Source organism: Solea solea, chromosome 8, assembly GCF_958295425.1.
Source record: "Solea solea chromosome 8, fSolSol10.1, whole genome shotgun sequence".
NCBI classification, from domain to species: domain Eukaryota; kingdom Metazoa; phylum Chordata; class Actinopteri; order Pleuronectiformes; family Soleidae; genus Solea; species Solea solea.
In genome coordinates this window covers 7064806-7081422 of record NC_081141.1, presented here as the reverse complement: position 1 = coordinate 7081422, position 16617 = coordinate 7064806, and the positions used below count along the sequence as shown (strand labels likewise).

The window sequence follows — 16617 nt, the reverse complement described above, 5'->3', positions numbered from 1 at the left end:
GACTGTGAAAATGTAATTAAAAACTCAGCAACAGCATTTTCGCTGAGTCATGTTGTGGGCTATGTATTTCTTCTCAATGTGAAAAGAATATTTGTTTCACAGTTGGAGAATTATGCCTGTGAAACGGCTTAAAATTAAAAAAAAAAAAAAACAGTTGTTTGCTTCATAGTTTAAAAGGTTGAAAAGGGCCGTATTGGACTGATATTGGTATCAGTGGATGCTCAAGTTTGTGATATTTGTATCAAGCAAAAAACATCTATATAAATATATGTGTGTGTCATACTGGCCTAAACAAACAGATATATGATGGTCACTGATGATGATGATGGATGCATTTATTTTGTATTTCTCAGACCTATATGAACTCTTGTATAGCTGTATAGTGAACTAAGCGCTGCCATATTGTGTGGACTCAAATAAAACATGTAAATGGAATCTAGATTTAAGGTATTTGAGTTGAAAATTGCACATTTAGTGCAAATTTGCAGGCCTGTTTTAATAATTAAGGCAAATGAACTGGTTTATTTGTTCACAGCAAATGCAATGTTTTTTAAATCCAGGTCCGGTATGGAACACTTAGAAAGTGCAAATGACTAAGCCATTTAAAAGCCTCTAAGGTTAAACAAACAAGAGAGACACTGGTTTAAAGTAATTAACACATCTATAATTAATGCAATTAGTGTTACATTTGTATCAATAACAGTGAAGCATAGGCTACACCAAGGTGGTGGTGGGGGGGGGGGTCAAATTCAGCTCAGGGCCCCATAAAGGCTTGGGCCGGCAGTGAACTCTTGACTGAGCCCAAAGTCAAGGTTTTCTTACTTAAATCTTACAAACAAAAGTTACAACTCGAGTTCTAACAAAAATGATGTGAGCAATGATTTACTTCAATCCTTGCTCCTAATGTCGTCATTAGTGTTTGTCTTAAGGAGTGATGTACAGGCACTCCAGAGTGAATTGGAACCTGAAATCTGCCATTTCACTACAGAATGAGGATGAAATGTTTCACTTGTGATGCTGACAAAAATCTCGTTCTCAAATGGGTCACATATAGACAGGAATATAAAGAAGGGGCACTGTACAGATCATCTCAAGTGTGTGTGTGTGTGTGTGTGTGTAAGAGAGAGCAATGAATCCACTATTTATAAAAAAAACAACAGCAATTTCGATTGTGTTGTCAATCATCATAATGTGACTTTTCTCATTATGTGTGTGTGCTATATATATATATATATATATATATATTATTTGTATCTCTTAGGTTATATGTCCTCTCTTTTTTCCTGACCACTGACTCTCCATAAAACCAGAAGAAAACCACTGTTTTGATACAAACAGATACAAACTGATGCGTTTTCCTTAATCTCGCATTAGCGCCTAATATCATATTTTATACACGCCCGCAGACATGCCCGCTGTCGCTATGTTTAATGTATAAACCCAACCTTATAGCAGCAGCAGCAGCGAGAACGAAAGCGCGCGTGATAAATATGCATGTATTCAATTAAGGGTATTACAGAGGGACTGATTTGCATGAGGATTTTTAGGAGCTTAACATCATATTTGTGCAATAAAATCTCACAATAGCCTTAAACGCGGAGTGTAAAGCGTGGAAGGGGAGGGACAGGTGTTGTTGAGGGCGAGGAAACAAAAAGAAATATGAAGGGGAAATTATTTCAGTATAAATCTGAGCTAAAATGCTGCTGTTGTTGTTGTTGATGATGATGATGATGTAGTAATAACAACAATAATGATAATAATTATTATTAATGTTATTATTATTATGATAAAAATAATACAACAAAATAATGATAATAATAATACATAAGCATAGTTTTAAAGTCTGGAGGTCGAAAGGCTGCGTGTTTGTGTGTGTGTGTGTGTGTGTGTTCTTTTTTTAATGACTTGACTAACTGCACCGACTTCTGTTTGAATAATAACAAAAGCCAACGCAGAGATGGTGATGTGATAACGTGTAATTTTCTCCCACACCGCTGTAACCAGTGCGTCTTTTGTGCAAGATCAAACCTCTCTCTCTCTCTCTCTCCTCGCTCCTCAAACGCGTCCTCTCTGGCGAAGCCACCCCCCTCCCCCTCCTTCCTCCCCCCTTTCCCCACCACCACCACCCCAATTAAGAGCAGAGAGCTAATTAGAAAGAGAGGATACGGGATCTGCTATTGCAGCAGCAGCATCACTCTGCAGACTCTCTCTCACTTTCTCTCTCTCTCTTCTTCTTCTTCTTCTTCTTCTTCTTCTTCTCCTCCTCTGTGGCTGTGCTGCAAATAAAAGAGTGAGGCTGTTGGCCTATAAATGACATCAAACCCCATAGAGGACTTCACAGTGTCCAGCTTTTCTTTATATATAAAAAATAATAATATATGTATACACCAATCTTTATAAACTTCAATTTATTTTGAAAGGTGCATAGTGTCGCATATTCAGATTTACTTATTTTTTCAAGTGGAAAAGTGGCTATCCTGTGATATTTACTTATGTATCGATTTAATTGTTTATGTACTGTATTTATTTATTTATTTAAAATCTATATAAATCAGAACAAGTCATTTTATGGTGTGTGTGTGTGTGTGTGTGTGTTTTATTTTTAATACTTATTTATTTTTAATAATATGCAAAGATGTGTGATTATTCTTTTTAATTGATCGATGTCATACTTTTGGGGTCAGACGTTTGTGCACGCAGCAGCAGCAGCAGCAGCATCAGTGTGGAAACCTTCGTGCGTAAAGGTGCCCGCTGCGTAAAGCCAGCAACACCTGGAACCACTTCTTCTTTTCGTCTTCTTCCTCCTCTTAAACTGCCCCTTTAAAGTGCAGCTCCGTCCACACTGATGATGATGATGATGATGATGATGCTGGGACGGTGGCCGGTGCTGTGTCCGTGCGTGATGGAGGTATAAAGAGAGAAGCTGCTGTTGTTGCTGCTGCTGCTGCTGCTGATGCCTCTTCAGACTGGTCGGTGAAAAAGTAAACCCAAAACAGTTGATAGACTGTAGAGCAGCAGCCAATGAACATAAATGTGGCGTCGTGACGCAACAGGGCCGCGTTGATAAGGAGAGGAGAGTCCAACCGGGACCTGAGAAAGAGGGACGGCGCGGGTTTGGGGGCCAGGCAGCGAACACTAAGCCCCATCATCAGTCAAAGTAAAGGCAACTCCTCCTCTTCTTGTTGTGCTTCTTCTTCTTCTGCTGCCGCGGCTGCACGGACATGTATGCGGCCTGTTTGACAAAAGACTCAACGTTCATGTAACGAAGCTGCTGTGGAGGGGACGATTTTCTGAGAGGGATTTTATTTTTTAAAAGAGGGAAAACTGCATTCGTTTTTTTTTTTTTCTTTGAAAAGTACTTTGAGTGCATCTACTTGGACTGTTGAACCCAGAGGAAACACGTTCAAACTCCGTTATTTCTTGGAAATATTTTGAATTTGCTTTGACACTGTCAACAGTTATTTTGTTGTTGTGCAGGAGGGAAAAAAGGGACATAGACTGTCGAAACCGTGATAACCGAGAAGGTATCGGTGCCGAGAGCCATGCAGCAGGCGCTCTCATAGTTGGTATGTTTATTCCACATAAATGGAAACGAAAATATAAAAAGCGCAGGTTGTGATACGCAATTAAAATTAAATTAATTCAACCACAACCGAGATATCCCCATTAAGAGAAGCCCTTATTTATGAATTAATCATAGCTTATTAATAATGAGAGCTGCCGAGATTCGGATGACGGTTACCATTGGCAGATGAGACGTAGTGTGGAGAACACGTGTCCAATTTTTCCCTCATATTTTTCCTCCCTTATCTGGATCTCTCACTTGTCACGGCGAGAAAGGGAAACCTGAAAAGAAAAAAGAAACAAGAAAAACAAAAGAATCTGAGTGGCGTCTTTGCGCGCACGGTATCGCCTCTCATGGACATCTTGGCTTGTAGATCCGAAGAGAACAGTTACAACATTCTCCCGTCGGCGGCGACGATGCTGTTTCATGGCCTCCCCGGAGGCGATGTGCACGGTGTGGTGGAAGAAATGGACCGAAGAGGGAAGAGCGAGTCCGCGGCCATCAGCTCAGCCATCGATATGGGGGAATCAGACACGGTAAGACTTAACCTTGGTGTCTCCCTCTCTCCCTCTCCCTCACTCTCTCTCCCTCTCTCTCTAGTGTGTGTGTGTGTGTGTGTGTGTGAGCTTGTTAGCGCATGGCAACATGGCAGTATGCTGCTGCTACTGCTGGAACACATGTGACAGTCTGTGGCTGGACTTACTTTCACATATCAATGTGTGGTTTTTTATACTCCTAGTCTAATATATATAACAGTATCCACGCTTATTATTTAGTTGCTTATAGATACTCTTTTACACACACACACACACACACACACTCTCTCTCGCTCACACACACACACACACACTCTTCCCTAAAGGCCTGACAGCGCTGTCACTCCTGCAGCCACTCTTTCATCCAAAACGGCTTATTTTCGAAGAGCCAGAGCCTAACAAGCTGCAAACCTTTCACCCATAATCTAAAATACTGCATCTACCCTCAAAACTATAATTCTCCTTTGAACATTTTCCAGTTAAAAATTAAAAAAAGACAGCGTCGCTCAAAAACGAAGCAGAAATACATCTTAATATTTTTTCCTGTGAAACCAAACTAGTCCTTTACTTCATATATTTATATATATATAATTAAGCTCATAATTGTTACAAAGGGTTAGGTAGATATGACAGGTTAGGGAGAGTTTTCATTTTAATTCAAAGAGGAATTGCAAATTATTAGAAGAAATAGTGTGTGTTTAAATATTAAAAGGCCTCTGAGAAATAATGTTCAATTGTTTAACATTATTATTATTATTATTATTATTATTATTATAACTAAATTTAAGGCTGCACTGATCTCTGAATAGTGTTTGAATAATTCCAGACCATTTTAATAACTGATGTCAATTTTGTTTTTGAAGCGAGTTATTGTAAAAAAAAAAAAGGGGCGTCATATTATTTCCTGTAATTAAATAAATATATCATAGTAAATAGTTTCATTCATTCACTGAATTTCAGTCATTTCTGTAACGTCTCAAATTGTGAGAAAGTCCACTTTGGCGTGTTATTTTATTTTATTATTATTTTTCAGCAGGTTTGAACTCTTAAATCACTACACACACATATCATTATATTAGCCAATCAATCAATCTTTATTCATATGGCACGTTTCCGGACTGATAAAATGCAACACAAGCTGTCACATAAAATTGATAAATGATGATGAATGTGTCTAATATGTATAATACGAAAATGTTCCTGATTTTTGTTTTGTTTCATGTATAAACAAAACAATTTCTAAAGACGAGTGTGTGTGAGTGACGTGAACACTTATTAATGTTTTGGTTGTTATAATTATATAAATATTCAGCTCTACATGGCTTTATTTATGCATTTGTCTAACTCATGTCTGTCTGTCTCTCTGTCTGTCTCTCTCTCTCTTGACACTCCAGTCCATGCCGTGCATGACCGGCAGCGAGCGCGTGGCCCTGTGCGCGGGCTGCGGCCGCAAGATCGCGGACCGATACTACCTGCTGGCCGTGGACAAGCAGTGGCACATGCGCTGCCTCAAGTGCTGCGAGTGCAAACTTAACCTGGAGTCCGAGCTCACCTGCTTCAGCAAGGACGGCAGCATCTACTGCAAGGAGGACTACTACAGGTAGGAGTGTTGCGGTGGGGGGTGGGGCGGTTGGGGGGGGGGGGGGGGGGGGTTATTGGAATAGTGCTTGAAACGGCTCTTCCACGTCGTGATTTCGTCGGTCACGTGACGATGGTGTGTGGTAGCTGCTGCTGTTGATGTTGATGACAGCTGCTGTTTGGTTCATGTATGTGTGTGTGTGTGTGTGTGTGTATAGGAGGTCTACACAAACACATTCTACACACACACACATGCATGCACACAGTACAGTAGGAGGAGGTTCATGTGTGAGAAAGAGGAAGGAAGAGATGATCACAGTATCTCCATCCTCCTCATCCACTGACAGATGCTTGTGTTTCAATCAAGATCTATTGCTCTGTAGGAATATATATATATATATATATATATAGATAGATAGATAATCCGTGTTTTAGTAATAATATAATGAGAGCATCCAAATCCCATGTGAGTTTTGGTGGGGGTTTTAAGCACTTTTGGTGACGTTGTAAAAGTGTCTCATGAACGTTGATGCACTTTGTGGCAGAAGTTCTCACATTTTAAAATGTATTTGTCTCTAAGGATCCTCCTATTCAACATATAAGATATTCCTCTCATGCACTTTTATTTAATTTATTCATTTATTTGTTATTTAATTACCATTGCAACAAAGGTTCACTATAGGGCAATACATATAAACGTACTGAGACGCAATTCGTTTAAAGACAACATTGTGTTTGTTGTGTTTTAAAAAGTTTAAAAAAAATACAAATAACTTGTTTTATCCGATATTTTAACACCATACTTCATATAACCGAATCTGAAACTCTCCTTTTTAATCATGATAAAGTTTTGTTCAAAACATTATTATGTTAATTGTCGCGATTATCATAAGGAAGACAGTAGTTTGTTGATATAACTGTTAGAATAGCTGCATATTTTCAGACATGACAGATTTATTTTTGTTTGCTGTGCGTTCTTACGCTGAAAAAAATGAATATGGTTGACAAACACCAAGAAAAAATAGTTACAACGAAATGAATCGAAATCATTCAAATGAGTGATAACCAGCAAAATGAAGACAATCTGGTTACAGTAGGTAAAACTAACTTAATTCATTTAGGTGTTAAGTCATTTCAGTGTAACCAGGAAATGTAAACTTGTTGAACAGGTGTATTGTGTTGACAGTATTTTAAGTCCCGTGTGGTTGAGAGTTAAAACTGAACTTTAGTGGTCACAGTATTATTATTCTAAATCTTTCCACCATTTCCTAGCGGCGCCCCTGCGTACAAACTTTTCATGTACTGTATGTGTATGTATCGACCCACGCTCCGTGACCGTGTGCAGCCGCTGATGACGTGTTTGTGTTGCCCGCAGAAGATTTTCGGTGCAGAGATGCGCCCGGTGTCACCTGGGCATCTCGGCCTCGGAGATGGTGATGCGGGCCCGGGACCTGGTGTATCACCTCAACTGCTTCACGTGCACCACGTGCAGCAAGATGCTGACCACCGGGGACCACTTTGGCATGAAGGACAGTCTGGTGTACTGTCGGCTGCACTTTGAGACTCTCATCCAGGGAGAATATCAGACTCACTTTAACCACGCGGACGTGGTGCCTCATAAAGGCCTGGGGCCGGCTAACACGCTCGGACTATCCTACTTCAACGGTGTAGGGACAGTGCAGAAAGGACGGCCGAGGAAGAGGAAGAGCCCCGGGCCCGGAACCGAGCTGGCTGCTTATAACGCAGGTAAGGACATTTCTGCACCAGAACCAGGACTAGACAGTTGTTTTTAAATGTGAGTTAGAAAACAAACAAAAAAAAAAGCAATTTCTTTCTTTAAATTTGCTTGTTTTAGTGCTGTTGTTAACTGAAAACTATTCAGATAGATTTAAATTAAAAGTTAAAAATAGGGAAAAAAATCCAATGTGAGTGAACAAAAAAAAAGCAGCGGAGCTACACAAAGAGTGGGATTAACAATGACAGGCTTCATTAATGAAAACTCCTCTAAACATTCCTAAAGGGCTTTTATAATGTGTGTGTGTGTGTGTGTGTGTGTGTGGGTGTGCATGAAGCCTTGGTCTACTCTAAGTTCAGTATATAAATCGTAATAGTCGTTTATTACTTTATCGTTTATTACTTAAAAAAGTGGATACATCCATATATTTTATGGATATGTATTAATATTTATTTATTGTTTTTTTTCAAATTTAAGTTTTTTAATTTTATCAAAAAGTCACAATGAAATGTAAAACTGTTTCTACAAGTGATACCATAGCAGCATCATAGATGCAACAATAACATAATAATAATAATAATAACAATAATGATGATATGTGTGTGTAATGTGTGCGTGTGAGAGGGGGTTGTTCACTGGAATCAAAACATATGCTAAATAAATCTAGTCTTGTCTAGTTATATTTATTACAGACAGTTACACTATGTAATAAGTCACTCTGAAGTTTTCATGCACAAGCTGTATATCTTTCACTGGCTTATTCAGCTGCAGCTGTCAAACCCTTGTCCACACAAACATCAAACTTTTTGTTTTTAATCTTAAAAACAGAATAATAATCATGTCCAATAATTATTTCTATTAATGATTCATTGGAGTATTTTCATGTGAGTCCTCTTTAGGGCTTTATTTTAAAAAAAAAGAAAAGAAAAAATTGTTTGATGTTCTGGCTTTTGCTTTCACCCCTTTCCACTTGTCAGCCTCCATAGACATCCACAGAGCCCCCCCCCCCCCCCCCCCACACACACGCACATAAACACAGCCAGAGCACTGACGCTGGGCCAGCTTACACCCATGGGATCAACGTGATTTGACGAGTTATTCACTGGAAGAGAGAGCAGAGGATACGAGAACTTTATCACAGCAGCAGCAGCAGCTTTTATCCGCCTCGACTTTACTTCATTAATCTTCGAGTTGTTCACATAAAAAATGAATAAGCTGATTAGAGAGTAAACTTTGTTCGAATAGATACAAAGATGTAGCTTCTGTCTCATGACGTTAAATGTTTTATTTCAGCTAGAGATTCAAGTAGCAGGGAAAAAAAAAATGGATGTCACAATTGTTAATTACATTTCACATTTTACACGCTCCGTAACATGACATATGGTCACATAGATACAGTTAGATCAGTCAGAGGAGCTGCTTAGTTTCTTTACTTTCTGGGCTTAAGATCAGGAGGTTTTCACTGATAATTCTGTGTAAAATAAGGCTCTTTTTTTCACAGCAAAGGTGACAAGTTCATTTCTCTCTGTAACACGTACAAACAGCTGCAACAAGTGGAATCATCACCGATTCACTTGCTTTCCAGTACAAATGAGCTTGTTTTATGGTTTACTGAAAGAAAAAGCATTCACTTTATTTCATGATGCTCTTGCCATTTTGCTTTCAGTTCATGATACACAAAAAAACATTCACACGAAGAAAATTCTAGGAAATATAAATAAATGTTTCCATTATGAAGAGAAAACAAAAAAAAAAAGACAGGGATGTAAACTTTTGAAGATGGTTTCTTTTATTGTGGCATTTAAAACAAAACAAAACAAAACAAAACTGTGAGGGAAGTGGTTTGAAGCGGGGTGAAGCAGCAGCAGCAGTGCGCCCTCTTCTGACATCAGTCGAACACGACAGAGAAGCTTCAGCTGTAGTCTACATGGCAACATGTGGCAGCTCTGAGCAGCAGCTCAGAGGACGGTGGTGAGCAGGACAGGGCACAGAATTGCTGCTGCAGCAGCATATGCTTGAACCAGGAGCAGCATTTGTTCTGCCTCGTGTGTCTGGACTAATTATCGAGAAGTGTTATTCTGATGCTTTCCACTCACTTCATATTTATCGTTTTCTGCAGCATTCTGATATTGAACTGTTATGCATGCAGCAACACTTTGGATGTTGCCAAGAAAATTTCAGGCTGCTCGGACAAATATATGTGTGTTGTTTTTGTTGTTGTTGTTGTTGTGGTGGTGGTGTGTGTATGTATGTGTGTGTGATATGTTAATCATGAGGCTAGTGTTTCTTCCCAGGATAGAAAGACATGTAGGGAAAAAAAGGATGGATGTAAAGACAGAGCTGAGAGGAGGATGTGCAACTGTCACCTCACAGTGTTATGATGAGTTTACTTCATCGATTAATCTATCTATCTATCTATCTATCTATCTATCTATCTATCTATATCTCTATCTATCTATCTGTCTATCTGTCTGTCTGTCTGTCTGTCTATCTGTCTGTCTGTCTGTCTGTCTGTCTGTCTATCTATCTATCTGCTTTAGACACAACGAGAAATGGAAAAATCAAATAAATAGATGAAAAGAAGAAAAATAAAATATATGAAAAGAAAAGACAAACACACATAAAATTAAATAATACACATTTGTGTTTATTATTTGGGTGATGAGATTTTAAGAAGCTAAAAGTCAGAATAGGTGTAACAGACCAAAAACTGAGACTTCAGACTGAATTTCTTGCTTGTCCCTCTCGGCCAGCAGCACTGAGCTGTAATGAGAACGACGGTGAGTCCATGGACCGGGACTCCCAGTACACGTCCAGTCAGAAGACCAAGCGCATGCGGACGTCCTTCAAGCACCATCAGCTGAGGACCATGAAGTCCTACTTCGCCATTAACCACAACCCAGATGCCAAGGACCTCAAGCAGCTCGCGCAGAAGACAGGCCTCACCAAGAGGGTCCTACAGGTAAATAACGCAGCACTGCAGAGAGACACTGTTTTATTTTATTTTATTTTATTTCAGGCTTTTTAATTCTGGAAAACACCAGAAAAAAATGTATCCTACACAAACAAGCAGAGTTAAAACTTTTCTCTTTTTAATCAAGAACAATTATAATGTAGTTGAAGGAATTCTTCAGTGAAAAACAAAAAAGGATTGAAATGCAAAATCAATCAGAAATGAGGAAAAAAAAACAACTTTAAAAAAACAAAACAACTGATGAATCTTCTTCAGTAAATGATGTGTGTTCTATCGAGGTTGGAGGGATGGAAAACAAAAAGCTCTGTATTACATGCAAAAGAGAATGCACGGAAACAGAAACAGCGTTTGATTTCCACGTAAGATGACAGCAAATTATCAGGGGGACTGAGAAGAAGAAAAATGAGACAAAAAGGTTTTTTGAATCAGAAATTTTCCGAGGGGGAGAAAGAAAAAAAAGAAAAATCACAGCGCTGCTTTAATTAACGTTCACAGAAAACAAAGCAGTTGTTATGCTTTGATGCAGCGGAGTTTTCATGCCTGTTATTGCAGCTTTTTCTTGTTTCCCATGGCTCTACCACCAATTCCATCACTAACAAACTCTAACACTTGACTCATCTCAGAACCCCCGCCTCAGTCTCTCTGCATCTCATACGCTCGCTCATTTTTTATCCCTGAGACAGAGAGAAATTATAATTTGAGGAGTGAAAATAAATTGTCATCGGGGACGGCTGAGGAGCAGCTGATTCTGCTTCCTTGTTTTAAAAACTGAGATGCAAGGCTTTTGTGAACTGGACCCCAGTGACATGAGGAATAAACTGAAATCATAACTTAATTCATCAACAACACACTCTGTAGATTAGACAGTTTTTTCCCCCCTAAAGAATCAGTGGAAACAGGAAGCTTATGGCTCTATATTTACACTGATGAAAGTACATACGTTGTTTGTTTCTGCAAATCACAGATTGCTGTGAGCTCATGTTTCTGAACCAAACCTATTTTCATGTCTAGATTGTTTAGGAATTTTAGATATTACTGGGTTTAAAATATATTATTAGATATCGGCTGTATAAACCTTTAAGAAATACAGTATTTAATATTAGCATGCACCAATTCCTATATACAGTATATGCCCCTTAAGTTTTTTTTTTGTTTTTTTAGGTAATGTTTAACAGATTAGCTTGAGTTTGGTGCTTTATTTAGTTCTCCACTCTGTTAGAAGTAGTATTTTTCCTTGTGGAAGAGGAAAAAATGGATCATTAAGCATGTATACTGTAAGAGTGGTCAGCAACTGGGGTTCACCAGCATCACTACTCAAAAATCAGATTTTTTTCAAATGTTTTTCTTTTAATGACGTGGTTATCTTCACAGAAACACAATTGAGAATTGACTGACGTTTGGTTTGAAAACTAAAAATACTACACTGCCGTTGTAATGAATAGCCAAGTTCGGAGAGTAAAGAATTATTGACTGTACGAAAAGGGAAATATAGTTTGTTAAGATAATTTTTTTTTTTGATATTTTATTATTCGCATCTCACACTTAAACAAGTCTTCAGAGCAAGTTGGTGATTAAAGACAACATCCACATTATCAGCAGGCGGTTATTGAGCTTAAGGCAGCTCACAAACGTGGGTTGTTGTTTCTGACTGAAGAAGTTTAAAACACTAGCAACATTCATTGCCAACTTTGAGTTACTTTTTTAAAGCAATACATTCACTACATTAGATTGGATAGTTTAGGAGGAAAAAAAACATTTAATTACTTGGTCAAACTTACTCGCAGTTGCTGACCCTTGATGTATAGGCTGCTGTGCCCCGACTACCTTGAGTTGGAACAAGCAGCCACCTCTGGGGACATGAACAAAGGTGTGAGACCCATGACAGGAACACGTTATATAACAGCAACAGGCACGGTGTCGTCATCTCAACTACTTTTGTGATCTCATCTCGGGGTTGCTGCAGCTCTTGTATCCAGATGAATTAATAAGTCAAATTATCGTGTATCCCTAGTAATTATTTTTATTAATTTGGATAGAAACAGTGTAGTCATGGAGGAAACAGGATGAGAGTGTAAGCGCACAATCCCTCTATCCAGGAACAAACCAGTGACCTGCTGCCCAAGGTGATGGTGATAGTATTTAACCACATGTGATTTATTTTAGCTTAAATGGAGGAAATAAACAAGAACTATATTCTGGTTATGAATGTGGTTGTGTTTAGGCCCAAACCAACACCTTGTTAGGGCAAAGTAAAAAGATCATATTTTTTTACCTCATAGTATCAACATCGTCTCCATAGCTGGGTCTCAATTCTGGGGTCATCTTCTTCGCAGGATGTGGTCTAAGTGGCCCATGAAGGCCACATGCCTTTGTTGGCCACATAGACTGTGGAGGCTGAACTATAATGAGACAATCTGGTCAATGGGGGTTTTCCCTTTTACATTGTCGCTGTAGCTTAGCAACAGAGCTGCAGCAGTAAGCTGCATCAATCACTAAGAGCATGTAATGTAACACATAAATATGATATTATTTGCCAAAACCAAACAAAAGAGGGCCTTTTACTGTTAGCAATTAAATTGACTTCCAGTCTCTTTTTTTGTTGTTGTTTGTCATTGATGGCTCTTTTCTTCTCTGATGCACAGTGAACACTGGGATATTTTGGTTGGTTAGTGGTAGGATTGAAACACAGATTTGAAAATGAACTGTCAACTATTTTAATAATCGATAAATTGATAGGTAATTAAAAAGTGTTCTCAGATCATTCAGCTTCTATATAGTAAATAAATCATAAAGACAGGATCATTTTGGGTTGCGACAAAGAACAAAACATTTGAGAACATCATGTTTTTGAGGGTTCTGACATTTTTTTTGGACCAAATGACTAATCGATTAACCGTTAGTTGTAGCCCTACTTGGTGGATGAAAGGTCTTATTTGTCTACTTGGTGGAGCCTTTGAAATGGGACCACAAAGTTACAGTGTTCTGATTAAAACAGCCTTCAAATGCAGTCACTGAGGGGGGCGGGGCCTACATTGAAACACACACACACACACACACACACACACACACTCGGATAAAGCCAAAGTGTATAATAAAATGTACAGAACCACAGTGTTGTGTTGTCTGCACATAGTCAAGAACTGTGGTATGCTGCTTGGTGGAAAGTGTGCTTTATTATACACCACTACCAAGTCCACAAACTATGTGACTATAATACCTATAAAAGAGAAATTATATTTTTTTAATCTTTATTAGTCCCCACAATTCTGTCTATAAATACACAATACTGCTTAAAAGTCCAAGGCCACCCTGAGATTTGTTGGTTTTATGTTTGCCTACTATTTCATATCGATGGATATCTGCTGGTACCAAGAAAAGTACCATTAAACATGATTTGATGATTCCTTTATTTTATTTCATAAATGTATTCAGTCATCTTGCCTATCCTTGTTTGATGACCTTTTAATGTATGTATTTAATGCATGTAAAGTTTCTGTACATCCTTGGAAAGCACTTTATGAAAAAAAACATTTATTATTTTTATTATTATTATTATTATTATTATTATTATTAATAATAATAATAATAATAATAATAATAATAATAATAATAACATTAATTGGATAATGTCTTCTGGAATGTTAATTTGACTAAACCATATTTGACTCCCACAGGTCTGGTTCCAAAACGCCCGGGCTAAGTTCAGGAGGAACCTGCTGCGGCAGGAAAGCACCGGGGTGGACAAGGCCTCGGATGGCTCCACGCTGCAGGGTGGTACGCCGTCGGGCCCGGCCTCGGAAATCTCCAACGCCTCCATGAGCCCGTCTAGCACCCCCACCACTCTGACAGACTTGACCAACCCCACCATGCCCACTGTCACGTCCGTGCTCACCTCAGTGCAGGGTGGCCTCGAAGCCCACGAGTGCCGGAGCCCGTCACAGACCACACTGACCAGCCTCTTCTGATAGAACAAGACCCTTTCCACCTGCCTCCCCCTCCTCACCTCCTGGATCTAAAACTGAGTTCTGTCGACTCCATCCAATATTAAATGGATTAGAAAAGAGAAGGTAATCGAGCGGAAAAAAAGAACGATTTTTCCTCGTAGCCCATTACAGACTGTGAGGCAGGCAAAGGCTCGCATATGGAACAGTTGTTGTTATTTTGATGTTGTTGTCTTGTTGAGAACTGAGACTTGATTTGCATATTTCAATGTTTACAGAAAGAGACTGCGGGGGAAAAAAAACTGCTTAATTTTTATTTTTTTTTGGGCGGGGGGGGCATTTTTTTTCCAGCACAGTATTTATGTTGTTGTACAAGAATCACTGTTAGAAAGGATTGTAAAAAATTCTTTTATTGAAAATCTGAGATTAAACACAGGTTACGATATCCTCCGACTGCCACGTGTCCTGCTCTACTTTTACCACATTTTTCTGTCTGAATCGGATCTAACACAACCCAAACCCCAACATGAGTCCTGTATTAAAAATAAATAACAACATTTTGAGTTAAACCAGAAGGAAGCAAATACTAGCCCCATTAACACACATGCACACACCGTATGAGTTATCACCAGCCCTTATGAATATAATACAGGTTAAATCTCACCATTAACAACCAACAGTGCTTCTTTATTAGCTCTTGTTGAACTGTAACCACTGATAACTATTGGCATACTCCAACCAGTTGTTGAATCCACCATAGATTGCTTCAATAGACAGTGTGTTGCTTTCAGTGTGCTTCCATGAATACTAAACCTAGGTTATTCACTTATCATCACTTACTTTTACACATTATACATCTACTGTATACATTAAATATGTACACTGTTTTTCCAATAAATCTAAAATAAACTGCATTCAAATTCACCTTATATTACTCTATGTTTCATGTCAAATGACATGAATGAACCCGACACAAGTCCGTCAATCATTTCTGTTTCTCAATTTTATCCGATCCGGATAACGGGGCCCAAGGGCTCAGATTGGGTATCAGTACGTGGGTTTCTCTCTGCGTGTTATTGTTCCCTCTTATTTGTGACTGTGTGGATGCTCATGTATGGAACATGATGAGCATTAGAGGTTGTGCCACAGGGGAGTTTGACTTGAGTTAATTAAAGCTTCAGTTGTGACATTCCTCTACACGTTTGAGCAGAATCTTCTTGAAAACAAGCCTGAAACTTGTTCTACTCTATGAGAGCGATACATTTCAGTCTGTTTGTTACATTTTAGGACCTGTCTGAAATGCTGGACCACATCTACAGTCCCCTCCAAAAGTATTGGAACAGTGAGGCCAATTCAAGATGAACATTTCAGCTTTCACTTCCAGGTATTTACATCTGGATCTGATACAAAACTTAGAACATTGCACCTTTTGTGTCAACCCACTCATTTTTCATGTGAGCAAAGGTATTGGAACATGTGACTGACAGGTGTTGTGTTGCCCAGGTGTGTCCTATGACATTGTTTATTCAAACAATAAATAGCACTGAATGTCTACGCTCAGTTTCAGATTGGGTAGGATAGGTTTTGCATGTGCAGACTCCAGAAGTGGAACCATGAAAACCAGAGAGCTGTCTATGAGTGAAAAACAAGCAATTGTGAATTTGAGAGGAGATGGGAAATCAATCAGAGCCATTGTACAAACATTCGGAATGTCCTGAAGAAGAAAGTAACCTCTGGTGTACTAAGCAACAGATGTCAAGGAAAACATCAGCAGTTGATGACAGAAACATTGTGAGAGCTGTAAATAAATACCCTAAAAAATAACTGCAAACTCCAGAGGGCAGGAGTGAAGGTATCACAATCTGCTGTTCGCAGAAGACTTCATGAACAAACATACAGAGGCTACACCAGAAGATGCAAACCACTCATTAGCAAGAAGAATAGGGAGGCCAGGCTGGAATTGACCAGTCTGTCTTGAATTGAATTGAATGTGTGGAGGAGTCTCACGTTGATGATTCATTTTCTCCCCTGTTCTTGAGTTGAAATGACTTGTCAGGGTAGATAAGAATCTATCTACTGACGTAAAGTAAAAGTCTTCTCTATGTTATCAGATTTGAACAATATCCACTATGTGTATGCAGGATCAAACACTCTACCATTTAGATTTAGATTTAGATTTTGGAGCTTCATTGCACTCAGTAACATTTTCAAAATCTGCAAGTGAAAATCTGATGCTTTTAAGTAGAAGTAGTAGCATTTCCACACATGACAGGTAACTGCAAACCACC

At 38.8% G+C, this 16617-nt stretch overlaps 1 protein-coding gene across 4 annotated transcripts; it reads left to right on the top strand.

Annotated features, from left to right (window-relative positions):
• Nucleotides 1–2735: 2735 nt before the first annotated feature.
• Nucleotides 2736–14774, top strand: lhx2b (LIM homeobox 2b). 4 transcript variants are annotated; one of them, XM_058637026.1, is made up of 5 exons: nucleotides 2736–4101; nucleotides 5496–5701; nucleotides 7058–7425; nucleotides 10168–10376; nucleotides 14063–14774. In XM_058637026.1, the coding sequence occupies exons 1-5, from the start codon at nucleotides 3919–3921 to the stop codon at nucleotides 14351–14353; spliced, it is 1257 nt and encodes a 418-aa protein (XP_058493009.1). In that variant the 5' UTR covers nucleotides 2736–3918; the 3' UTR covers nucleotides 14354–14774. The 4 variants fall into 4 exon arrangements, with proteins under 4 accessions (XP_058493009.1, XP_058493007.1, XP_058493010.1 ...); XM_058637024.1 differs by having other exon boundaries at nucleotides 2738–4101; nucleotides 7055–7425; XM_058637027.1 differs by having other exon boundaries at nucleotides 2739–4101; nucleotides 10171–10376.
• Nucleotides 14775–16617: the final 1843 nt, after the last annotated feature.

Coding starts and splice junctions, on each gene's coding strand:
- lhx2b (XM_058637024.1), top strand. CDS start 3,919: ATGGACATCTTGGCTTGTAGATCCGAAGAGAACAGTTACAACATTCTC. Junction 5,702..7,054: donor TGCAAGGAGGACTACTACAG/GTAGGAGTGTTG, acceptor TGTTGCCCGCAG/AAGATTTTCGGTGCAGAGAT. Junction 7,426..10,167: donor GCTGGCTGCTTATAACGCAG/GTAAGGACATTT, acceptor CCTCTCGGCCAG/CAGCACTGAGCTGTAATGAG.